We start from the raw sequence: 27,033 nt of genomic DNA on the forward strand, positions 1-27,033 counted from the left end.
GCCGATGGGACTGTCCGAGGTTTTAGATTCAGCTTCTGACTCGTCTGTCAGTCTCTTAGTGGCCACTTTATCAGGTCCACCTGTACAATCTAATGCAGTTCAAAGCAACAGCTCTGCCATAAATTCTACCTTTTAAGAGTTAATAATGTTCAGTGTTTGTTGGCATTGTGGAAAATGTGTAAATTTAATTCTGTGTTTATTATAGGGGATGCAGTTTGCTGCGATCTTGTAGTGGACTACATTACATTTTGAGGTGTTTCTAATTTTTGCACTCCCTATTTATATACATGAGGGGGACAGAATATTAGAAACAGGGGGGCTTTTACGTAAAACATTTATTTTGCTCAAATTGAGTAGGGTACACAATTAAAAAAGACAACGGTGGGCCTGTTCAAAACTAATTTATACATTTTGTATATTTGTTATGTAATAATGTTATAACTATCATGACTTTTTTATTATCAACCTTAATTTTTGGGCCCCCCTGCAGGTACTCGGGGCCCTACGCGCTGTGCGTAGTCTGCGTATAGGGAGCGGCGGCCCTGCAGGTGGACCTAATAAAGTGGCCATGTAAAGCAGCATGTATTGTGTATCATCACGAATATTAGGAGTTAGGGAATAACCTTGAATCAAACATCAGATGCTTGAGGTACAACAACCCATCCTCCTTTTCTGTCATGTGAGTGTTGTGCTGTATGCAAAGCTGACTTCCTTCTAGTCTGCTATAAACACTTGATATCACACTGTCAGCTGAGGCAGACCAAGAGAAGCTCCCACCAGTTGACCTTCAACACCAAGCATGTTCTCTGTAGCTCTGCTGCTGCTGCTGGCTGCTGGATCCTGTGAGTCTCTCTGGATTTGACATCACATTTACAAAACCAGCAGCTCTTCTGGTGCCATGTAACTGGATAATTTGATTTAAAAAATGTTTGTGTTTTCCACAGGTGTGAAATGTGTCACGTTGACACAGCCAGCGTCTCTGACTGTCCGGCCAGGTCAAACTCTGACCATCACCTGTCAGGTCTCTTATTCTGTTAGCAGCGCTTACACAGCTTGGATCAGACAGCCTGCAGGGAAAACACTGGAGTGGATTGCATGGGGTAGAGTGGGTTACAGCACATACTACAAAGATTCACTGAAAAACAAGTTCAGTATTTCCTTCGACTCTTCCAGCAACACAGTGACTCTAACTGGACAGAATGTGCAGCCTGAAGACACTGCTGTGTATTATTGTGCCAGAGATCCACAGTGACACAAACCATTGGTAGAGCTGTACAAAAACCCCTCAGTCCCTGAATACTTGGAACATGAAGCCACCAGAGGAGGCAGCCTCACACCACTAACATAGTAGTCCACTTCCCTGAGGAAGAGGCAATATGATAATGAATATTGAAATATATATATATTTGGTCTTCATTCCAAGTCAAAGTTGATCTAAAAGATACTGATGGGAGGCCAATTTATTCAATTGAAATAAATACTTTTACTGTAGCACAGTATGCAATGGAATGATATAATTGCATGATATGATAACACATCATTGTGTTGTATGATTAGTTGCTGACTAATTACAACTTTTCTTATTCTCTGACAGATGCTTGTGATGATGATTAATGATGATTAATGATGATTAAAATTAAATCCTTAGAGCCCCTTTTCACAATGAACATTCATTCTTAAATTGTACAAAATGACTGACAGACTAATCCATTGCAGTGCTGTCCTCCCTCCCTGTGAGGAGGAGTCAATGCAAAACTTTGATGTCTCCCATCTCTACTTATGTGACTGCAGAGAGGATGACAGACAACAGTGGCCACACACTTTAACATGATGGGCTATAGGACAGGACTGCTGCTTTTAACTCTCTGCTGGGCAGGTCAACATTTTCACTCACCTGGATTTGACAGCGTCTTCATTCCAATCCGTACTTCATGCATGTGATGCTTTTCTGTTTTGTGTTGCCAGGTGTTGATGGTCAGACTCTGACACAATCTGAACCAGTGGATAAAAAGCCTGCAGAGTCCCACACACTGACCTGCACAGCCTCTGGATTCACACTCAGCAGCTACTGGATGAACTGGATCAGACAGGCTCCTGGAAAAGGACTGGAGTGGATTGCAATTATCAACGGTGATAGTAGTGAGATCTACTACTCCCAGTCAGTCCAAGGCCGGTTCACCATCTCCAGAGACAACAGCAGACAGCAGCTGTATCTCCAGATGAACAGTCTGAAGACTGAAGACTCTGCTGTTTATTATTGTGCTCGAGAGCCACAGTGACTGGAGTTGCTGGAGCAGCTGTACAAAATCCTCCAGTCCTCATCCTCACTGCTCTGTTAGGGTAGAAGTACGACTGGGCTTTAAATGAATGTTTCCTGAAACAGAAAGAGAGAGGGGGATGGAATTTGAACACATTGTATTTCTCTCTTGATAAAGCAACATAAACAAAATGAAATATCGACAACTTTCATGATGAAGACATTTAAAAGATCAAATCATGACGATGAATTCTACACCAAAACCAGCACAACACTGTGGTTGCTGAAAAAATCACCCAAACCCCCAAAAAATAAAGGAAAGCACCTGCTCCACAATATTCAAACAGAACTATTTTTAAAATGTCACACAAATGTAGCATCCATTAATAACATTCCTGTAAAACAATGCATAACAAGGATAGTCATTTTCACAAAGTAGTTCCTGTCCTGATTCTGCACTGCCCACTTCTGAAAGTCTGACAACAAACTTAATGTCAAACCTATGTCTTTATATAAATGAAAAAATGAAATTAACAATTTCAGAAATATCTGAAATTTTTTTTTTTTTTTTGTAGAAATCTGCATGCTTTAGAAACATGATCACATTTGATATACTGTATCAAAACATCCTCAATAATGAAATACTGAGATCATCATTTGAGAGAACATGTTTAGTTTGAATGAACAATTTAGCCTAATGGAACTGTCTACCTCACATGCCTCAATAAAACTATTACCATACAACAGTATATGTATTGTTATCAAAACAGGAAAATGATCAGGTAAAAACGCTACAATACAGTGAATCACACACTGAGCAGATTATTGCAGAAAAAGACGTAACAGGTTGATTTAAAACCCCAACAGCAGGCAGAGCTGATTTCCAGGCAACAAAAAATGTTTTCTCTCTCTCCAGAGATCCCAGCAGTCAGCAGGTGGATTAAAGTGATGTGGCACCGTCACACACATTAGAGGACTGTCACACTTGGGACAAAACTACTACTTCAGTTTGGATCCACTGCTGAGTAGATCCTCTTCAGTCGTATGTTTGATTGTATGCAAAGTGTCCTTCCTGGTTCCTCTGCTATAAAGAGTTGGTATGAGGCTGGAAGTTAAAGAAAAGAGGAAGAGCAGCTCCCACCAGTTCAGCTTCAACACAAACCATGTTGTCTGTAGCTCTGCTGCTGCTGCTGGCTGCTGGATCCTGTGAGTCTCTCTGGATTTGACATCACATTTACAAAACCAGCTCTTCTGGTGCCATGTAACTGGATATCTTGACTTTAAAAATGTTTGTGTTTTCCACAGGTGTGAAATGTTACACGCTGACACAGCCAGCATCTCTGACTGTCCGGCCAGGTCAAACTCTGACCATCACCTGTCAGGTCTCTTATTCTGTTAGTGACTATGCAACAGCTTGGATCAGACAGCCTGCAGGGAAAGCGCTGGAGTGGATTGGGGAGGTTGCTGGTAGCAGCACAAACTACAAAGATTCACTGAAAAACAAGTTCAGTATGTCCACAGCCTCTTCAAGCAAAACAGTGACTCTAACTGGACAGAATCTGCAGCCTGAAGACACTGCTGTGTATTATTGTGCCAGATATCCACAGTGACACAAAGCATTGGTAGAGCTGTACAAAAACCCCTCAGTCCCTGAACACTTGGAACATGAAGCCACCAGAGGAGGCAGCCTCACACCACAGGTTAATTTAATGCCATGTGTTTCTTTGAGGAAGAGACTCTGTCCCCTGGAGACACAGAGCTACAAACAAGTGGCTCACATGGACAAAGAAGATCAGACAAACATGCAGCCAAACATCATATTCATGTGTTTATTAACAGACACAGTTTGGCAATGATGCAATGCCACAATTATATATTGATCATGAATACTGTTGTATGTACATTTGTGTTAGTCAATGTATTTGAAGAAAGTGGTGCTTGTAGGCTTACTTGATATGTACTGTAACTTTGCATTAGTTCCTAATAGCTGTGTTAAGACTGTGACAAAAAAAAAAAAAATTACATGTTGTGAAAATGTAATGTCACAAAAAGTGCACGTTTTAGTTTTTCATTATGAGGAAATTTTCAGTGAAGGCTGCAGACTGTGTATTAAGTTCGTGAGCTCAGTGGTTTGACTTCACTGAACAACTGCACAAAAAATCATGGACTTTTTTCATCTCATGCATCAATTCATCATTGGTAAATAAAAACTATTCCTATTGTGAGAATTTGATTAAAAAAAAAAAAAAATGCACTTATATTGTAACTGTATGTCATTGCGAGTTTAATTTTAGTCTATGCTATTTATTCAAATATAATTAAATGATCACACTTATTCTCCTCAATATGCAAATGAGTGTGTAAGTCTGAGCACAAAAGGAGGAGAAATGTGTGTGTGTGTGTGTGTGTGTATGTGTGTCAGAGGACAGAAGAGCTGACATCAGATCAGCTTCAACATAAACCATGTTCTCTGGAGCTGTGATACTGCTGCTGGCAGCTGGATCCTGTGAGTAGCTTTCAGTGGATTCCTACTAATAAACCCATCATAAAGGCTGCAGAGTGACATGAATGATGTGGATCATCCTGATGTTTGTCTCCACAGGTGTGTACAGTATTGATCTGATCCAGCCAGACTCAGTGGTTGTGCAGCCTGGACAGTCTTTGTCCATCACCTGTCAGCCCTCTGGCCAGGGACGTGCGGTCAGGTGTGGCAGGTGAGGCAGAGCCTCACCTGTCATCATGACAAGTAAAAAAAAAAATAATAATGATAACATAAAATGAATATTAATATTTGTCCACTGATCTTTATGTATGACTTATTCCGAACATTTTTATAGTCAAAATCGTTGAATTTGCATATTGCCTGTTCAAATACAGGGGTGAAGCGCGAGGTGCGGCAGCAACGAGCCGAGCCTCACCTCTGAATGCGCAATCCATCACAAACTGGGTTGATAGTATGCAATTGGCCCGTGCCTGTTGCCGTATCTCTGCATGTCGCCAATATAATGTTTGCGGAGACGTTTATATACCCTGATTTTCCACAGTCCGGCTAATATCTTTAACCATTAACGTTTAATGTTTGTAAGTGACATATTTAGTTTTGCTGATGGGATATAAAACCGCAGTGAAAAGGCACAGGGTGAGGCAGATAGTACTCTGCCGCACTGAAGGGGGCGTACGTGAGCCAACGGGTGCCTGTTGCTGCTGTCCTTCTACGCAGAGGCGCCAAACGAATCAAGTGCACTGCTGCGCCACGCGCGCCGTTTTTTGTGTGTGTGTTTTGCTCCGTCGGACTGCCAAAATGGAAGAGGATTATATATCTAAGCTTAAAAATTTCTCAAAACTGGACTTTCAGTCAAAAGGGGATGTGATTAAAAACGGAAGACCAACGCCGGAGCTAAAAGGTTTGCTTCAAACTACGGGACAGAGGATAACTCACTCTTTTCAAACGGAGTGGTACACCCGACAAGACTGGCTGTGTGGCTGTCCCTCGAAAAACCGCCTTTACTGCTTTCCCTGCCTTTTGTTCTCAACTTGTGACAACGTCTGGACTAACACAGGATATTGTGACATGAAAAATTTACCACGAAGCCTCAGCAAACATGAGAGATCGACCACTCACAAGCCAGATTGCTTTAAAAACTTTTGGAAGCTCAAGGATCGATTTGGCTTTGAACGAACAGCGGAGACTGAATATTAGCATCCACAACGCTAAGGTAAAGGAAAACCGAGAGATTTTGACCTCATTAATGCAACCTGCTTCCTAGCTAAACAGGAGTTGGCATTTCGTGGTAACGATGAGAGGGCAAGCTCTTCTAATCGTGGCAACTATGTAGAACTATTACATGCTTTTGCTGAGAAAGATGAAAGGTTAGCTAGACATTTGGAGACATCCACTGTGTTTTCTGGCTTGTCAAATAGAATCCAGAACGATCTAATTGAAGCAGTCGGTGATGTGATTAGAAATGATATTAAAAGGGAGATTAATGCTGCCCCATTTGTTGCTGTAGAGGTAGACGAGACAACGGATGTCACAAACAAAGCACAGATCTGTTATTTTGCGCTATGTAGCCAAAAGTGAAGTGGACTGTGAAGTGAAGGAGGCGTTTTGGGGATTTGATGACGTGAGTGATAGACGAGCCCCTGCTGTAGCTATGTATGTCTTGGGGGTGTTGGAGAAATACAGCTGTGTTGAAAAGCTAGTAGCTCAAACATATGACGGAGCTGCTGTGATGGCATCAGAGCTTAATGGGGTGCAGGCCAAAATTAAAGAAAAGGTGCCCGAGGCCATGTTTACACACTGTTATGCACACAAACTGAACCTTGTGCTGTTGCATTCAGCAAAATGTATGCCTGAGAGTAGAACGTTTTTTAAAACACTTGAGGGACTAGGGTCATTTTTTAGTAAGTCCACGAAGCGCACCCACTTACTGGATGATGTTGTGAAACGCCGCTTACCAAGAGCAGCGCCCACACGATGGAGTTCAAATTCTCGGCTGCTGCAGACAACAAGCATGTACCAATCTGATCTGCGTGCTGTATTCCGTATCATGATTGAAAATCCTGACAGTTGGGATAATGACACTCAAATGATGGCCGCTGGACATGATCGATGGCTGTCAAAAGCATCAACATGCTTTTTAATTATGGCATATGAGGGCATTTTCAGTGAAACCGATGCACTTTTCAGAGTGCTGCAAAACAAAGTCATGGACATTGGATATTGTTGTGCGCGAATCCACGACACCATTGGAGTTGTTGAACGCATGAAACAGGACTTTAACGCACTGTATGAGCGATTTGAGCAGAAATGCAGCACACTTGGCCTAAACGATAGCGGAAGAAATCAGTCGGTCAGAGATGAGAGAAAACGAATGTTCAATAACATTCTGGACAACATCAGTGTTCAAATGAAAGCTAGGTTTGATCATTTTGGTGAGCTAGCTTTCCTTGGTTTGGTCGACTGTACAAAATTTAATGAGATGTCACAACATTTTGATGACACCAAACTGCAGAGCCTGTCAAAATATGCAGTTTTTTGACTTTGTTAGACTAAAGGCTGATCTCATCGGACTGTACAGCTCACAAACGGTGAGGAATGAATGCAAATCTCCTGGACAGCTTCTCAGCTTTTTGGCCCAGAAGGATCTGCTACAGACTGTTCCTGAGGCGACAAAGTTACTCCAACTGGTGCTCACTGTACCCGCTACAACAGCGTCCGTGGAAAGGTCATTCTCTGCGTTGAAAAGACTGAAAACATACAGTCGGAATAGGACCGATTCAGGACGACTTTCCTCCCTGGCGATCATCTCCATTGAGGCGGAGAGACTTTTAAAACTAAAGGAAAATAAGGAGAACTTTTACAACAAAGTAACAGAGATTTTTGTGGCAAATGATAGGCGCATGGACTTCATCTACAAATAAAGGTAAGACCACAAACAGTTTTCATTTCAATCTTATAAAAAAAATGAGATTAGACTAAGAAAAATACAATAGAATATTTAAAATCTAAATTTTGGCCTTAAATAAAATATTCTTTGTTTTTCTTTTCATGCTTTTCAGTGATCAATCTGTATTAAATTGATTAAAGTATCAGAATTAAAAGCTTTTAAAAACAACTGAATATTACACTAAAGGTCAAAATTGAAATCTGCGTTTTTGTACACCACTCTATACTCTCATTTGTGTTGTATGAATTGTAGAATTGCGAAGGCCAACACACGGAGGGTGCAGAGCAAATGCCCTCTATCCGCTTTCTCTCGCTGCTGTAATTGTAACGTTTTTTCTTATCTTTACATACCTTTAATACGTACATTGTGTGTGTGTGTGTGTGTGTGTGTGTGTGTGTGTGTGTGTGTGAAGAATGCTGATGAGATGTGAAATAACCAGTAGCCCATTGAATAAGCTACCCTTTTGGGTTTATATATTTGTAAATCTGACTCTAAAGGAGTCAGTGCCTCACCAACCATGAACATCACCGCACGTCACTGCCTCTGGCTATGCCTTGACTGATAACAGCTATGCAACAGGTTGGGTCAGACACTGTAAAGGAAAACCAATGGACTGGATTTTCCATCAGTGGGGTGGAGGCAGCTTTTCTCAAAATGATGCTCTGAAGAACAAGTTCAGCTCCAGCAGAGACACTTCTGCTGGAACGGTGACTATGAAAGGGCAGAATCTGCAGCCTGAGGACACAGCTGTGTATTACTGTGTTCACCGTCCCACAGAGATACAAACCAGAGATAACAGCAACAGCATGGTGTATATGAGACTGTCCAACTTACAGCCAGAGGACTCTGCAGTGTATTTCTGTGCCAAAGAGCCACAGTGAGGTGAATGAGCAGAGGAGCTGAACAAAAACCTCAATGAATTTATTTTTACAAAGATCACCAGGGGGCAGCAGCAGATCAGACATGTGATGAAACTAAGAACACACACACACACACACACACACACACACACACACACACACACACACACACACACACACACGCATACACATATCATTTGAGGGTCCTACCAGCATGCACTGCAGCACTGTAATGGTTAAATCTTGATGGGGCAGATTTGAACCCAAATGAACATATTTGAATATGACACTTTATGACTATTACTTTAAAGCACCATGTGGGTTGTTGAACAAATGCTTAGTTGAATTTGATCAAGATGAAAAATAAAATGAAAATGTTGAGGAGAATCTCTATTATTATGAGGATATTAGAGGTTTTAAATACTCTACATGCACATATTATGCAAAAAATAATGAAATACTTTTCTAGCCTCTCCTACATCACTACATATCGTGTATTCTTCTAATTTTAATTTCATTCCAAAGTATGCAAAGATAGTGCATACTAATAATAATAGCCTGGCTTGGTTGCCAAATCATGGTGTACAAACTGAGTGAATTGTTAGAAAATTGATTAAATAAACAGTTTTTCATTATTATTTTTGAAGAAAACAATTGGCAATCCATGCTTTCATTGCACGTAATACGACAGTCCATCCTCCTTTTATGTGATGTGAGTGTTGTGCTGTATGCAAAGCTGACTTCCTTCTAGTCTGCTATAAACACTTGATATCACACTGTCAGCTGAGGCAGACCAAGAGAAGCTCCCACCAGTTGACCTTCAACACCAAGCATGTTCTCTGTAGCTCTGCTGCTGCTGCTGGCTGCTGGATCCTGTGAGTCTCTTTGAGGGACAAACACACACTCTATCATCACACTGCACCACTTCTTTATTATTATTCCACTGTTAGATACACTGATATGTTGAATATTTTCTCCTCCACAGGTGTGAAATGTGTCACGTTGACACAGCCAGCGTCTCTGACTGTCCGGCCAGGTCAAACTCTGACCATCACCTGTCAGGTCTCTTATTCTCTTAGCACCTATGCCACAGGTTGGATCAGACAGCCTGCAGGGAAAGGACTGGAGTGGATTGGACAAAAATATACTAGCGGTGAAACCTACAAAGATTCACTGAAAAACAAGTTCAGTATTTCCTTAGCCTCTTCCAGCAAGACAGTGACTCTAACTGGACGTAATCTGCAGCCTGAAGACACTGCTGTGTATTATTGTGCCAGAGAGCCACAGTGACACAAACCATTGGTAGAGCTGTACAAAAACCCCTCAGTCCCTGAACACTTGGAACATGAAGCGAGGCAGCCTCACACCACACATTAATTTCATGCCATGTGTTTCTGTGAGCAAGAGACTCTGTCCCCTGGAGACACAGAGCTACAAACAAGTGGCTCACATGGACAAAGAAGATCAGACAAACATGCAGCCAAACATCATATTCATGTGTTTATTAACAGACACAGTTTTGCAACTATGTAAAGCAAAAATTGTATATTGATCATGAATACTGTGAATCTGTGTTAGTTAACATAAGATCATGCATTTTAACACAGTGGTGACTTGAGGCTTATTTACTAAATAGTAATGAAACACATTTGATACAGCACAGATATAATTATAAGCATTTATGTTGCATGATGCAAGTAATTTCCACTTCAACAAGCTTTATTTAATGTAGTTTCCTACTTCATCCTCTGTGTCCAGTGGCAGCTTCTGGGCTTGTTGGATTTGAGACAAAGAAGGAACAAACTACAAGGAGAAAAGCCCACTAACTGGTGTGCTATGATGAATCTCACTAAGTGACCTGCATACACTCTGGGTCCAGTGTTTTTATTAGAACAGGTGAGTCCTGGTCTGCAGACTGGAGTGTGTTTTCACCATCAGTCGCTGTAGCTCCATCAAATCCTCAGCTGTCAGTCCAGTTGCTTGGTTCACCATGTCATCTTCTGTAGTGAACAGTAGGAGGCTCTTTGGATGAATGTTGGCCTGATTTTACTATTTATTATTTTGCTTGTCAGACACAGTGAAAAATATTGAATGAGCAGCTGTAAAAAAAAAAAATCCACATAACATTTAGACATGTTGGGTGCTTGGAGCAAATAGTAGTGAAAAATTCTCCTTACTTGCCCATACTCAAATCTGAAAATGTATGAAATTTTTTTCTTAACTCACATGATTTAACTCCAAGAAATAATGTTAATGCTGTTTCACACAAAATCTTGAAAATCTGTTTTCAGCAACAGAAACTCTGAGCTAACATTGCTGACCCCAGTTCACATGATTGATGCTAACTGTGTTTCTAGTGTAGCCAAGCATGTTTGATTACCTGTGGGTCACATTTTATTCCATTAGTCACTCTGTACAGTGAACATTCATTCTCCACTGCATGAAATAAGAACTGAGACACTGATCCACTGCAGTGCTGTCGTCCCTCCCTGTGAGGAGGAGTCAATGCAAAACTTTGATGTCTCCCATCTCTACTTATGTGACTGCAGAGAGGATGACAGACAACAGTGGCCACACACTTTAACATGATGGGCTATAGGACAGGACTGCTGCTTTTAACTCTCTGCTGGGCAGGTCAACATTTTCACTCACCTGGATTTGACAGCGGCTTCATTCCAATCCGTACTTCATGTATTTGATGCTTTTCTGTCTTGTGTTGCCAGGTGTTGATGGTCAGACTCTGACACAATCTGAACCAGTGGTTAAAAAGCCTGCAGAGTCCCACACATTGACCTGCACAGCCTCTGGACTCACATTCAGTGACTACTGGATGCACTGGATCAGACAGGCTCCTGGAAAAGGACTGGAGTGGATTGCAGTTATCAGCAGCACTGGTGGCACCACCTCCTACTCCCAGTCAGTCCAAGGCCGGTTCACCATCTCCAGAGACAACAGCAAAGAGCAGCTGTATCTCCAGATGAACAGTCTGAAGACTTAAGACTCTGCTGTTTATTATTGTGCTCGAGAGCCACAGTGACTGGAGTTGGTGGAGCAGCTGTACAAAATCCTCCAGTCCTCATCCTTACTGCTCTCTTATGGTGGCAGCATTTTATGACTGGGATTTTAAGGATTTTTCCAGAACAATAATTACACCAAAGTTGAAAACATCATATTGCCTTCATGACAGAGCATCATAAACACATTATCGATATCACATAAATAGGTGATGGACAAATCTAAACAATGAAATCATGACAATGAATTTTTCACAAAACCACCAAAACCAATAGCAACATTCTGTTTGCTGAATGCTTCACCCAAACCCTGAATAAAGGAAACACCAGCTGAAAATATCAATCAAAAACATCTCTCTATCTGATGGGGAGTCAAAGGTGAGTTACAGTATTATTTGTTGAGATCATGCTGCAGTTCTTTTTTTTTAACATTAGAGGGCAGACAACACAGTGTTGTGTCTCTCTTTGATTTCCTTAATGAGATAATCAGCTCCAATCAGCTCCAGTCTGTCATTGAATCTTACCTGATATTTGAACCACAGCACAAAAGACTGGTTCGAGTTTAATATTCAATAAAGACCATATCTGGTCAAGAGAGGTGCTTTCATATTTTTTTAATTTGTTTTTTTTTTTATTTTCTCAAATTGGATTCCTCTGACACATCAGTTTGACTGACCGTGTAATGTTCCTCTGTCAGTGACAGACACTGACTGAGCCTTAGCCAGACGTCAAAAGTCCTGGTGAATCCCACTAACTGAGCTGCACATATTCTGGGTCCAGGGATTTTTTTTCTCCTTAGCTGTTATTCTCTTTCTCCCCACTGCCTTTCCTGATGATAAATCATATTGAACATATTTGTACATAATAAACATTCATACCAAATATATTATACATGCCTTGTCACAAAAATCATTCAGATTCACCTGCACCTCCATCGCAAACAACACAAAACAATGGTTATTGGCAACCAAACAGGTAGACGGGTCTCTAACAATGTAACAGACAGGTGCAGGGTCAAAGGTCACTGTGCATGATCAGTGAGTCCACATCAAAATGACTCACTGCAGATTCCCCATGTGCAACCTGGGGGACATTATTTCAATTTCATCGAACAGAGATGATTACAAACTGAATTTGAAAAAGAAAAAGATGATTGTGTTTATACACTCCCGTGGGCATAGATGGCATAAATGCATAAATGCACATACATACGATGGAGAAAAAAATACAAATGAAACGCTTGTCCAGCCTCTCCTGCCTAATTACGTATTGTGCACTCTTCTAAACTTGATGTCTTTCCAAAGCTTACCAAGATAATAGAGCTTGATATATTTACCAATATCAATTTTAAAAACTGAGCCAAAATATCTTAGCTGTAAAAAGGTCTAGTGAGAATAAACTTTTTCATTGATATATTATAAGAAAAGAAAGAAATTGGCTATGCATACTGTAAATGTTCCTTACACACCAATCCATCCTCCTTTTCTGTCATGTGAGTGTTGTTCTGTATGCAAAGCTGACTTCCTTCTAGTCTGCTATAAACACTTGATATCACACTGTCAGCTGAGGCAGACCAAGAGAAGCTCCCACCAGTTGACCTTCAACACCAAGCATGTTCTCTGTAGCTCTGCTGCTGCTGCTGGCTGCTGGATCCTGTGAGTCTCTTGGAGGGACAAACACACACTCTATCATCACACTGCACCACTTCTTTATTATTATTCCACTGTCAGATACACTGATATGTTCAATATTTTCTCCTCCACAGGTGTGAAATGTGAAACCTTGAAACAGCCAGCGTCTCTGACTGTCCAGCCAGGTCAAACTCTGACCATCACCTGTCAGGTCTCTTATTCTCTTAGCAGCTATACCACAGCTTGGATCAGACAGCCTGCAGGGAAAACACTGGAGTGGATTGGAATGAAACATACTGGAGCAGAATACTACAAAGATTCACTGAAAAACAAGTTCAGTATTTCCTTAGACTCTTCCAGCAAGACAGTGACTCTAACTGGACAGAATGTGCAGCCTGAAGACACTGCTGTGTATTATTGTGCCAGAGAGCCACAGTGACACAAAGCATTGGAAGAGCTGTACAAAAACCCCTCAGTCCCTGAACACTTGGAACATGAAGCCACCAGAGGAGGCAGCCTCACACCACTAACATAGTAGTCCACTTCCCTGAGGAAGAGGCAATATGATATTGAATATTGAAATATATATATATATATATATATATATATATATATATATATATATATATATATATATATATATATATTTGGTCTTCATTCAAAGTCAAAGTTGATCTAAAAGATACTGATGGGAGGCCAATTTATTCAATTGAAATAAATACTTTTACTGTGGCACAGTATGTAATGGAATGATATAATTGCATGATATGATAACACATCATTGTGTTGTATGATTAGTTGCTGACTAATTACAACTTTTGTTATTCTCTGAATGATGCTTGTTATGATGGCCTATATAAATAAATTAACTTGAACTTGAACAGTGTTCATCTTGGGGTTATAAAAAAAAAAAAAAAAAAAAAATCCATGTTTTATCCAGATTAAAATTAAATCCTTAGAGCCCCTTTACACAATGAACATTCATTTGTAAACTATACAAAATGACTGAGAGACTGATCCACTGCAGTGCACTCGTCCCTCCCTGTGAGGAGGAGTCAATGCAAAACTTTGTTGTCTCCCATCTCTACTTATGTGACTGCAGAGAGGATGACAGACAACAGTGGCCACACACTTTAACATGATGGGCTATAGGACAGGACTGCTGCTTTTAACTCTCTGCTGGGCAGGTCAACATTTTCACTCACCAGGATTTCACAGCGTCTTCATTCAAATCCGTACTTCATGCATGTGATGCTTTTCTGTTTTGTGTTGCCAGGTGTTGATGGTCAGACTCTGACACAATCTGAACCAGTGGATAAAAAGCCTGCAGAGTCCCACACATTGACCTGCACAGCCTCTGGATTCACACTCAGCAGCTACTGGATGAACTGGATCAGACAGGCTCCTGGAAAAGGACTAGAGTGGATTGCAATTATCAACGGTGATAGTAGTGAGATCTACTACTCCCAGTTAGTCCAAGGCCGGTTCACCATCTCCAGAGACGACAGCAGACAGCAGCTGTATCTGCAGATGAACAGTCTGAAGACTGAAGACTCTGCTGTTTATTATTGTGCTCGAGAGCCACAGTGACTGGAGTTGGTGGAGCAGCTGGACAAAATCCCCCAGTCCTCATCCTCACTGCTCTGTCAGATCAACAACACTCCTACAGCTGAGCAGCACTGAAAGCTTTAAATGTATGTTTACAAAAAGAAAAATAATTCCTAACAAATAATCACAACAAATGATTTGAACACATCATAAACATAATTTGATATTTCCTAAATATTTCATGAACAAATTTAAATGATCAAATCACGATTATGCTTTTTTCACAAAACTACCAAACCCAGAACAACACTTTGGTCACTGAAAGCATCACTGAAAATATAAATAAAGTACATTTCTGTACAAATTTCAACCACATCCATCTCTGTACATGATGGAGTGAAAAGTGAGTGACATTATTTTGTAGTAGAAATTATGCTGCAGTTCTTCTTTGAAACATTAGAGGGCAGCAAATGTTTGTCTCTTCCTTCAGCTCCAGGTTTCTCATGAGTCTTAAATGACTTTGGAGCCTTGGAGCATAAAGACTGGCTAGAGTTTAATACTCAGACTACAACATGATCATAACCTGACCACAGTGATATGTGTTGACAATTTCTGATATTTGTTAAGCCTGATTGCTCCAAAACATCATTAATGGCAAAATGTGACTGATGGTTTTGACTGATGGATATTCTGTATCATTCAATGAAGATTTCATTGTTTTGCATATCAAAGTGTCTTTTCCGACATGTTGTCACACAGATTTCAGTTCCTGAGCAGCTGCTTCCTCTACAGGCTGCAGGTTACTGTGTGTGTCCATGGCTTCCAGCAACACACAAACACTGAAACCATTAAAACTCTGTCATGCTAAACCAGCTGACTGAGAGTAATTACTATCATATGCACAACAAGGTATATGGGCAAAGCATGTTGCAATATAGATAGAAAAGCATATTCAACTACTTTAGAACATGTTAAACTTAGTATGTAAATGTCCTAAACACAAAGATCTGAATGTACTGAAACAATAAATAACAATGCACATTTAATAAATATACTAATATAAATAAATATTTAAATAGGTATCAATATAGTTTCTCTATAAAAGGAACACATTACAAATAAAGTGCAACCTTTATCAGACCATGTTAATTTGGATCGTACTGTGTTCATTCATTTGAATTGAATCAGAAACCCTGAAACTGAGGGGAGGAGCTTGCAGTAAACAAATTCTCTCAGAGATTCAGTTCATGTCATATTTATCGGAGTTTCATGGATTTGAGGACATACTGATCACGCTGCAGACATGGCTCACAGAAAAGTAATGCTGCTGGTGGTTGCTGTGTTGGTTTCCATGGGTGTTGAGGCTCAAACCATAACAGAGTCTGAACCAGTGGTTAAAAAGCCTGGAGGATCCCACAAACTCACCTGCACAACCTCTGGATTTAGCTTTTCAGGCTCAGTGTGGAGCTGGATCAGACAGGCTCCGGGTAAAGGTCTGGAGTGGATCGCCTTTATACACACAGCTAGTTCTCCTATCTACTACTCCCAGTCAGTCCAGGGTCGATTCACCATCTCCAGAGACGACTCCAGCAGTGAGGTGTATCTCCAGATGAACAGTCTGAAGACTGAGGACACAGCCGTGTATTACTGTGCCCGAACAGACACAGTGAGAGACAGTCATAGGAAAGACGTACAAAAACTACTTCCTCTATTTACCACCAGTACACTCACACTGGGATTATTCAGCTCCTGGATTATTGTTTTCATCCATGGAGCTGACTGTAGAGAAAATAACAATGATAATGAAATATAGCATCCATTAATGACATTCCCATACAACAATTAATAATAATGTAATTCTGTACTGCCCGCTTTTGAATTCAAAACATGTCAAATAATTTCAAGTGAAAAAATCAAGCACAATGAATTTCAGTGGACATGTTGGTGTGATATTAATAAAAAAAAATTTAGTAGCACTGGAATTGTATCCTTGACAGGCTTCCATACAATTAGAACTATACAACAGGATATGTGTTGATACCAGAGCAGGAACTGATTAAGGAGAAAAAGGTGGAAAACAATGAATCACACACTGACCATTATTGCAGATGAAGACATAATTAGATTAGACGGCTGTAAGACTCGAGACAAAACAACTTCAGATTAGATCCACTGCTGAGTAGATCCTCTTCAGTTATACGTTTGATTGTATGCAAAGTGTCCTTCCTGGTTCCTCTGCTATAAAGAGTTGATATGAGGCTGGAAGTTGAAAGAAAAGAGGAAGAGCAGCTCCCACCAGTTCAGCTTCAACACAAACCATGTTGTCTGTAGCTCTGCTGCTGCTGCTGACTGCTGGATCCTGTGAGTCTCTCTGGATTTGACATCACATTTACAAAACCAGCAGCTCTTCTGCTGCCATGTAACTGGATAATTTGATTTAAAAAATGTTTGTGTTTTCCACAGGTGTGAAATGTGAAACGCTGACACAGCCAGCGTCTCTGACTGTCCGGCCAGGTCAAACTCTGACCATCAACTGTCAGGTCTCTTATTCTGTTAGTGACTATGCCACAAATTGGATCAGACAGCCTGCAGTGAAAGGACTGGAGTGGATTGGAGAGGTTCAGGGAAGCAGCACAGCTTACAAAGATTCACTGAAAAACAAGTTCAGTATGTCCACAGCCTCTTCCAGCAAGATAGTGACTCTAACTGGACAGAATGTGCAGCCTGAAGACACTGCTGTGTATTATTGTGCCAGAGATCCACAGTGACACAAACCATTGGTAGAGCTGTACAAAAACCCCTCAGTCCCTGAACACTTGGAACATGAAGCCACCAGAGGAGGCAGCCTGAGACCACAGATTAATTTAATGCCATGTGGTTCCCTGGCGGTTTCAAAAATGAATTCAGTGGGCCAGGTTTGAGTCCAGCCAGGGCGTTTTACTATTAGCAACTACATATATGTGGAACAATTATGTGCTTCTTTCCTTAAAAACATAAGTCAATCAGTCTGATTTCCATTATAATGACAAAGTGACAAGAATGTTTAGTGTGACCACAGACACATCCAGTCCAACACAGACACTTAGAGGACAGAGTGTGTGGACTGAAGATGCAGCTGTGTGTTTGTGTGAGCAAGAGACTCTGTCCCCTGGAGACACAGAGCTACAAACAAGTGGCTCACATGGAGAAAGAAGATCAGACAAACATGCAGCCAAAAATCATATTCATGTGTTTATTAACAGACACGGTTTGGCAATGATGTAAGACAACAATTATATATTGATCATGAATACTGTAAATCTGTGTTAGTCATTGTATTTGAAGAAAGTGGTGTCAGTAGGCTTACTTGGTATATTCTGTCTTTAACTTTGCATGAGTTCCTGACTAAAAAAAAAATATATATATACATGTTGTGAAAATGTAATGTCACAAAAAGTGCACTTTTTTTTTTTTTTTTTTTTTTTTTTTTTAGGCTGCAGACTGTGTATTAAATTACTGAGCTCAGTGGTTTGAAATCATTGAACAACTGCACAAAAAATCATGGACTTTTTTAATCTCATGCATCAATTCATCACTGGTAAATAAAAACTATTCCAATTGTGAGAATTTGAAAAAAAATTGCGCTTATATTGTAACTGTATGTCATTGCGAATTTTAGTCTATGCTATTTACTCAAATATAATTAAATGATCACATTTATTCTCCTCAATATGCAAATGAGTGTGTAAGTCTGAGCACATAAGGAGGAGAAATGTGTGTATGTCAGTCAGAGGACAGAAGAGCTGACATCAGATCAGCTTCAGCATAAACCATGTTCTCTGTAGCTGTGATACTGCTGCTGGCAGCTGGATCCTGTGAGTAGCTTTCAGTGGATTCCTTCTAATAAACCCATCATAAAGGCTGCAGAGTGACATGAATGATGTGGATCATCCTGATGTTTGTCTCCACAGGTGTGTACAGTATTGATCTGATCCAGCCAGACTCAGTGGTTGTGCAGTCTGGACAGTCTTTGTCCATCACCTGTCAGCCCTCTGGCTATGCCGTGACTGATAGCAGCTATGCAACAGCTTGGATCAGACACTGTAAAGGAAAACCAATGGACTGGATTTTCCATCAGTGGGGTGGAGGCAGCTTTTATCAAAATGATGCTCTGAAGCAGTGGCGGTTCTGCCCATGTTGCCGCCATGGGCGAAATTACTGCCTTACGCCCTACTGTTCTAGCCGCGTGCGCGCGCGCACACGGCGAGAACTTCCAAGCGATAACGGCCGCTATTGGTGCCCCTCTGGTGGCTAGACGCGCCCCTCCCAGAGCAGGGGCGCCAACACCTACACAAATACCTTTTTTGGAAAAATACTTTTTATATGGACAAAATCTTGTTTGCATAAAAAAAAGCCACCGGTCAGCATCAGGCGGGCCGGCCGCGGCACCGGCTTGATGCCTACAGGTTCCCCACCCGGTCAGGTCTGCCGGATCTGACAGGTGAGGGCGCACACATACTGCCATCCTCTCATTATAAATCAACTTTTGTTCATACGCGGCTGCAGCAGCACAACGGACAGTGACACAGACAATATGGTTGATTATTGACTGCGCAATGCGGCCATTTGCCGGTAATTGTGGCATCAGGCGAGCCTACCTACTGGTTTATATGCAAGCACAATACATGTGTATTTGCTTAGACCCCAATATTAGACGAGGGCGTTTTTTCAGGGCATTTTCAATGGAAAAAATATTGTCTTATATTCAGATGAATACGGTAATAGAAAACTGCTTTGCAGCGAGGATGATTTTTTTTTTTTTTTTTGCTCTCATGCCGCCCCCCCACGTGACATGAAAATATGCCGCCCCGGGCGGCTGCCCGCTTCGCCTGTGCCTAAAACCGCTACTGCTCTGAAGAACAAATTCAGCTACAGCAGAGACACTTCTGCTGGAACGGTGACTATGAAAGGGCAGAATCTGCAGCCTGAGGACACAGCTGTGTATTACTGTGTTCACTGTCCCACAGTGATACAAACCACCAGCAGACCTGCACCCTTCACACTGCATCACTCAACCACACACACAAACACATGTTGTACTGGGTGTAGATCTTAGTGTATGTTGAAGAATAAGCTTCTTTTATGATTCACTCTAAAAAGATTTGTCTGAACAGAAAAGTCTTTAGCAGGAAATAAATGTGTGTTGTTGTTTTTTTTCTTCTAAGAGGCTTTGAACATATGATTGTTGTGTTTCTATGTTTGTGTTTTTACTGGGTATGAGATAACCAAAATTTAATCCTATTTGAACCACAAAGTTACATTTTTTAATAGATGGGCAAATAAATACACAGAACATTTTATTTTTGTTTACATTTTGAGAATTTCACCAATAAATCAAAACTTAATCATGATATTTAAGTTAACAACTGAAAGTAATTGTTTTTTATTTGCCAAACCAAATCCAATGAATAAGATAAAAGTTAGGCAGTGTCACATTTGCTTTTTAGTTGAATTTAGAGGAGGTGCTTCATTTGTGAAAATTTATCCAAATATTTTTTAGCACAATGTATTTGTTGATGCACATTATTAAATATATTTGGTGCAATAAAAGAGAGGGGTATCCTAAACACAATGGATTTTATATATATTAAAATTCATCTTTATTTTAACTTTTTTTGGCCTTGTATCCATCCACCTTCTATGTGCCTTACAGTCCCTTTCTTTGCATGATGTCCCCTTCTTAGCCAAAGACAGCACAGTCACTGATACTTTCCTTCTCTCCTGATAGAGAGAGTACCTCCCTCCTAAAGTCCCCATGCAAATCCAGAGTGTCAGAGTGTGTACTTGTGTCCTCCTGCTGACTTGTTGTCTTGTTCTTTTGGGTGGAGCAGCTGAGTTCACATCTTCAGCCTCAGGATGATGGACAAACTCTCTCTTCTGCTCACAGCTCTCTGTCTGCCATGTGAGTTGTCATGTTTCATGCTGCTATACTGATATAATGACAAATATACTGATTGTTATCTTTTACTACTTCTGACTCTCTCTCTCTCTCTCTCTCTCTCTCTCTCTCTCTCTCTCTCTCTCTCTCTCTCTCTCTCTCTCTCTCTCTCTCTCTCTCTCTCTCTCCCCTGTGTTTTTCTCCTTGTTCTCTGTCAGGCTTGAATGGCCAGGCTCTGGAGTCCATTCCCTCCAGTCTGGTGCTGAAAAAGCCTGGGGAAACTCTCAGTCTTTCCTGCAGGGGAACTGGCTTCACTTTCAGCTGCTGTGTTATGAGCTGGATAAGAAAACCTGCAGGAAAAGGACTGGAATGGATAGGGAGCGGTTACTCTGATGCCAGTCGCAACACTTACACAAGCAGTGTGCAAGGACGTATAGAAATCAGTAGAGATGACAGCAACAACATGGTGTATATGAGACTGTCCAACTTACAGCCAGAGGACTCTGCAGTGTATTTCTGTGCCAAAGAGCCACAGTGATGTGAATGAGCAGAGGAGCTGAACAAAAACCTCAATGAATTTATTTTTACAAAGATCACCAGGGGGCAGCAGCAGATCAGACATGTGATGAAACTAAGAACACACACACACACACACACACACACACGCACACATATCATTTGAGGGTCCTACCAGCATGCACTGCAGCACTGTAATGGTTAAATCTTGGTGGAGCAGATTTGAACCCAAATGAACATATTTGAATATGACACTTTATGACTATTACTTTAAAGCACCATGTGGGTTGTTGAACAAATGCTTAGTTGAATTTGATCAAGATGAAAAATAAAATGAAAATGTTGAGGAGAATCTCTATTATTATGAGGATATTAGGAGTTTTAAATACTCTACATGCACATATTATGGAGAAAATAATGAAATACTTTTCCAGCCTCTCCTGCCTCACTACATATTGTGTATTCTTCTAATTTTAATTTTGTTCCAAAGTATGCAAAGATAATTCAGCCTGGCTTGGTTACCAAATCATGGTGTAAAAACTAAGCAAATTGTTAGAAAATTGATTGAATAAACAGTTTTAGCATTATTATTTTTTAAGACAACAATTGGCAATCCATGCTTTAAGTGCACGTAATGCTACAGTCCATCCTCCTTTTCTGTCATGTGAGTGTTGTGCTGTATGCAAAGCTGACTTCCTTCTAGTCTGCTATAAACACTTGATATCACACTGTCAGCTGAGGCAGACCAAGAGAAGCTCCCTCCAGTTGACCTTCAACACCAAGCATGTTCTCTGTAGCTCTGCTGCTGCTGCTGGCTGCTGGATCCTGTGAGTCTCTTTGAGGGACAAACACACACTCTATCATCACACTGCACCACTTCTTTATTATTATTCCACTGTCAGATACACTGATATGTTGAATATTTTCTCCTCCACAGGTGTGAAATGTGAAACGTTGACACAGCCAGCGTCTCTGACTGTCCGGCCAGGTCAAACTCTGACCATCACCTGTCAGGTCTCTTATTCTCTTAGCGATTGGACAGCTTGGATCAGACAGCCTGCAGGGAAAGGACTGGAGTGGATTGGAATGAAATATACTGGAGCAGAATACTACAAAGATTCACTGAAAAACAAGTTCAGTATTTCCTTAGACTATTCCAGCAAGACAGTGACTCTAACTGGACAGAATGTGCAGCCTGAAGACACTGCTGTGTATTATTGTGCCAGACAGCCACAGTGACACAAACCATTGGTAGAGCTGTACAAAAACCCCTCAGTCCCTGAACACTTGGAACATGAAACCACCAGAGGAGGCAGCCTCAGTCCACTGATTAATTTAATGCCATGTGGTTCTGTGAGCAAGAGACTCTGTCCCCTGGAGACACAGAACTACAAACAAGTGGCTCACATGGAGAAAGAAGATCAGACAAACATGCAGCCAAACATCATATTCATGTGTTTTTTAACAGACACAGTTTAACAATTATATATTGGTGATTGATACTGTGAATCTGTTTTAGTTAATGCAAGATCATGTATTTGTACACAGTAGTGGTTTGACTTCACATAACAACTGCACCAAAAATCATGAATTATCTTCATGTCATACGTTAATTCTCTTTTAGTCGGTCACTCATCTACAAAGCACCGTTAAACAAAAGTAATTCTGAAATTTCAGTTTTGTCCAAGTAACAACTATTAAATTAAAGAGTTCACATGTATGGTAATTGTATGTCATTGTGAGAAAATGGATTTGTATGTTGTTTATTCAAATACAATTAAACTATTTCAGTTATTCTCTTCAAGAGCACACAGACACACACACACACACACACAGTCATAGAAAAAGAAAAAATAAGAACAACCAACAATAATTATAACAAGAATAATAGTGCTGAACTATCATGTGCTACCACAGTTATGCAGACGACACACAAATCTACATAACCATATCACCAGGGGACGATGGTCCAGTACAAGCACTGAGTAAGTGCATTGAACAAATCAACAATTGGATGTGCCAGAATTTCCTTCAGTTAAACAAAGACAAAACTGAAGTAATTGCTTTTGGAGCCAAGGAAGAAAGATTAAAAGTTAGCGCTCAGCTTCAGTCAATAATGTTAAAAACCACAAACCAAGCCAGAAATCTTGGTGTCGTCATGGACTCAGACCTGAATTTCAACAGCCACATTAAGACAGTTACAAAGTCAGCCTACTATCACCTTAAGAATATATCAAGAATTAAAAGACTTATGTCTCAGCAGGATTTGGAAAAACTTGTCCATGCATTTATCTTCAGTAGACTTGACCACTGTAATGCTGTCTTCACAGGTCTCCCTAAAAAATCCATCAAACAGCTGCAGTTGATTCAGAATGCTGCTGCTCGAGTCCTCACTAAGACCAAGAAAGTGGATCATATCACTCCAGTTCTCAGATCTTTACACTGGCTTCCTGTGTGTCAAAGAATTGATTTCAAGATATTGCTGTTGGTTTATAAAGCACTAAATGGTTTAGGGCCAAAATACATCTCTGATCTACTGCTAAATTATGAACCATCCAGACCTATTAGGTCGTCTGGGACAGGTCTGCTTTCTGTCCCCAGAGTAAAAACTAAACATAGAGAAGCTGCGTTTAGTTTTTATGCTCCACATATCTGGAACAAACTCCCAGAAAACTGTAGATCTGCTGCGACTCTCAGTTCTTTTAAATCACAGCGGAAGACTTTTCTGTTTGCCACTGCCTTCCATTAAACCACATTAAGGTTTAATATTTTATGATGCACTGTAACTTTTAACTTCCTGTTCAATCTTATTCTCCTTTTAGCTTCTTTTTATTAATTGGTTTTTTTTTATGCACTGTAACTTTTAACTTCCTGTTCTATCTTATTCTCCTTTTAGCTTCTTTTTATTAATTGTTTTTATGTATGTTTTCTTGTGTTGCTTTTATATTGTTTCTCTATGTAAAGCACTTTGAATTGCCTTGTCGCTGAAATGTGCTATACAAATAAACTTGCCTTGCCTTGCCTTGCCTTTAAAAGTCCTTTGTTATAAGTTCAAGAAGTCAGAAGAAAAGAATTACATCAGAAGACCTGAACACATTAAGCACGAAGATTTTTTTTAATGAAAGAACTTCATAAAGACAGATACACAGAAAAGACAACAGAACAGTAAGCAATAAATTGGGAAGAAAAAAAAGTTTTAAATTTGCTCTAGTGAAACAAGATTTTCTTTATTGGTTCTGCAACAGAGCTACACATGGTTAGTTTCAGCTTCAAATCAAAATTAATTTGTTCCTCACTGATTAATCCACAGTCACATGCAAGGGTCACTATGAGATAAAATCACTGACCTCAGATCACATCAAATGGCACATCAATCAAATTTTATTCAATTTGTCCATTTCTGCAGTGAAGACCAATCCACTGCAGTGCTGTCGTCCCTCCCTGTGAGGAGGAGTCAATGCAAAACTTTGATGTCTCCCATCTCTACTTATGTGACTGCAGAGAGGATGACAGACAACAGTGGCCACACACTTGAACATGATGGGCTATAGGACAGGACTGCTGCTTTTAACTCTCTGCTGGGCAGGTCAACATTTTCACTCACCTGGATTTGACAGCATCTTCATTCCAATCCGTACTTCATGCATGTGATGCTTTTCTGTTTTGTGTTGCCAGGTGTTGATGGTCAGACTCTGACACAATCTGAACCAGTGCTTAAAAAGCCTGCAGAGTCCCACACATTGACCTGCACAGCCTCTGGATTCTCATTCAGCAGCTATTCCATGAACTGGATCAGACAGGCTCCTGGGAAAGGACTGGAGTGGATCGCCTATATCAGCAGCACTGGTGGCAGCAGCACCTACTACTCACAGTCAGTCCAAGGCCGGTTCACCATCTCCAGAGACAACAGCAGACAGCAGCTGTATCTCCAGATGAACAGTCTGAAGACTGAAGACTCTGCTGTTTATTATTGTGCTCGAGAGCCACAGTGACTGGAGTTGGTGGAGCAGCTGTGCAAAATCCTCCAGTCCTCATCCTCACTGCTCTCTTATGGTGGCAGCATTTTATGACTGGGATTTTAAGGATTTTTCCAGAACAAATAATTATACCAAAGTTGAAAACATCATGTTACCTTCATGACAGAGCATCATAAACACATTTTCGATATCACGTAAATAGGTGATGGACAAATCTAAACAGTGAAATCATGACAATGTATTTTTCACAAAACCACCAAAACCAATAGCAACATTCTGCTTGCTGAATGCTTCACCCAAACCCTGAATAAAGGAAACACCAGCTGAACATATCAATCAAAAATATCTCTATCTGATGGGGAGTCAAAGGTGAGTTACATTATTATTTGTTGAGATCATGCTGCAGTTCCTTTTTTTAACATTAGAGGGAAGACAAAACAATGTTGTGTCTCTCTTTGATTTCCTTAATGAGACACTCAGCTCCAATCTGCTCCAGTCTGTCACTGAATCTTACCTGACTTTTGAACCACAGCACAAAAGACTGGTTAGAGTTTAATACTCAATAAAGGCCATATCTGGTCAAGAGAGGTGCTTTCATATCTTTTTTAATTTGTTTTTTATTTTCTCAAATTGAATTCTTCTGAAATATCAGGGATGGTCAAGTTTGACTGACCGTGTAATGTTCCTCTGTCAGTGACAGACACTCACTGAGCCTGAACCAGACGTCAAAAGTCCTGGTGAATCCCACTAACTGAGCTGCACATATTCGGGGTCCAGGGATTTTTTTCTCCGTAGCTGTTATTGTCTTTCTCCCCACTGCCTTTCCTGAAAATAAATCATATTGAACATATTTGTACATAATAAACATTTGTACCAAATATATTACACATGGTTATCACATAAATCATTCAGATTCACCTGCGCCTCCAGCGCAAACAACACAAAACAATAGTTATTGGCAACCAAACAGGTAGACGGGTCTCTAACAATGTAACAGACAGGTGCAGGATCAAAGGTCACTGTGCAGGATCAGTGAGTCCACATCAAAATGACTCACTGCAGATTCCCCATGTGAAACCTGGGGGACATTATTTCAATTTCATCGAACAGAAACGATTAGAAACTGAATTTGAAAAAGAAAAAGATGATACACTCCCGTGTGCATAGCTGGCATAAATACATAAATGCACATGCATACGAGGGAGAAAAAAATACAAATGAAACATTTGTCCAGCCTCTCCTGCCTAATTACATATTGTGTACTCTTCTAAACTTGATGTCTTTCCAAAGCTTTCCAAGATAATAAAGCTTGGCATATTTACCAATATCAATTTTAAAAACTGAGCCAAAATTTCTTAGCTGTTAAAAGGTCTAGTGAAAATAAAATTTTTCATTTTATAAGAAAAGAAAGAAATTGGCCATTCATACTGTAAACGTTCCTTACACACCAACCCATCCTCCTTTAATATCATGTGAGGGTTGTGCTGTATGCAAAGCTGACTTCCTTCTAGTCTGCTATAAACACTTGATATCACACTGTCAGCTGAGGCAGACCAAGAGAAGTTCCCACCAGTTGACCTTCAACACCAAGCATGTTCTCTGTAGCTCTGCTGCTGCTGCTGGCTGCTGGATCCGGTGAGTCTCTTTGAGGGACAAACACACACTCTATCATCACACTGCACCACTTCTTTATTATTATTCCACTGTCAGATACACTGATATGTTGAATATTTTCTCCTCCACAGGTGTGAAATGTGAAACGTTGACACAGCCAGCGTCTCTGTCTGTCCGGCCAGGTCAAACTCTGACCATCACCTGTCAGGTCTCTTATTCTGTTGGCACCTATTGGACAGGTTGGATCAG

The 27,033-nt window shown here is 40.5% G+C and overlaps 2 pseudogenes and 4 gene segments (V, D, J or C); all 6 read left to right on the forward strand.

Annotated features, from left to right (window-relative positions):
- Positions 1 to 799: 799 nt before the first annotated feature.
- On the forward strand, positions 800 to 2,344 carry LOC115363703 (immunoglobulin heavy variable 3-21-like; annotated as a pseudogene).
- Positions 2,345 to 3,420: 1,076 nt separating this feature from the next.
- On the forward strand, positions 3,421 to 8,588 carry LOC115363704 (Ig heavy chain V region MC101-like). The segment is given in 3 exon segments: positions 3,421 to 3,463; positions 4,860 to 4,936; positions 8,247 to 8,588. Coding segments are annotated over 3 exon segments (462 nt in total).
- A 2,564-nt stretch (positions 8,589 to 11,152) lies between these two features.
- Positions 11,153 to 11,565, forward strand: LOC115363596 (immunoglobulin heavy variable 3-43-like). The segment is given in 2 exon segments: positions 11,153 to 11,201; positions 11,291 to 11,565. Coding segments are annotated over 2 exon segments (324 nt in total).
- Positions 11,566 to 13,193: 1,628 nt separating this feature from the next.
- Positions 13,194 to 18,731, forward strand: LOC115363705 (immunoglobulin heavy variable 3-21-like). The segment is given in 4 exon segments: positions 13,194 to 13,236; positions 14,489 to 14,662; positions 16,284 to 16,426; positions 18,711 to 18,731. Coding segments are annotated over 4 exon segments (381 nt in total).
- A 1,892-nt stretch (positions 18,732 to 20,623) lies between these two features.
- LOC115363575 (Ig heavy chain V region 914-like) lies at positions 20,624 to 21,215 on the forward strand. The segment is given in 2 exon segments: positions 20,624 to 20,701; positions 20,896 to 21,215. Coding segments are annotated over 2 exon segments (366 nt in total).
- Positions 21,216 to 24,730: 3,515 nt separating this feature from the next.
- LOC115363706 (Ig heavy chain V region 914-like) overlaps positions 24,731 to 27,033 on the forward strand; it is a 4,020-nt pseudogene continuing 1,717 nt past the window's right edge.

This window comes from Myripristis murdjan, chromosome 8 (assembly GCF_902150065.1).
Source record: "Myripristis murdjan chromosome 8, fMyrMur1.1, whole genome shotgun sequence".
Classification (NCBI taxonomy): Eukaryota; Metazoa; Chordata; class Actinopteri; order Holocentriformes; family Holocentridae; genus Myripristis; species Myripristis murdjan.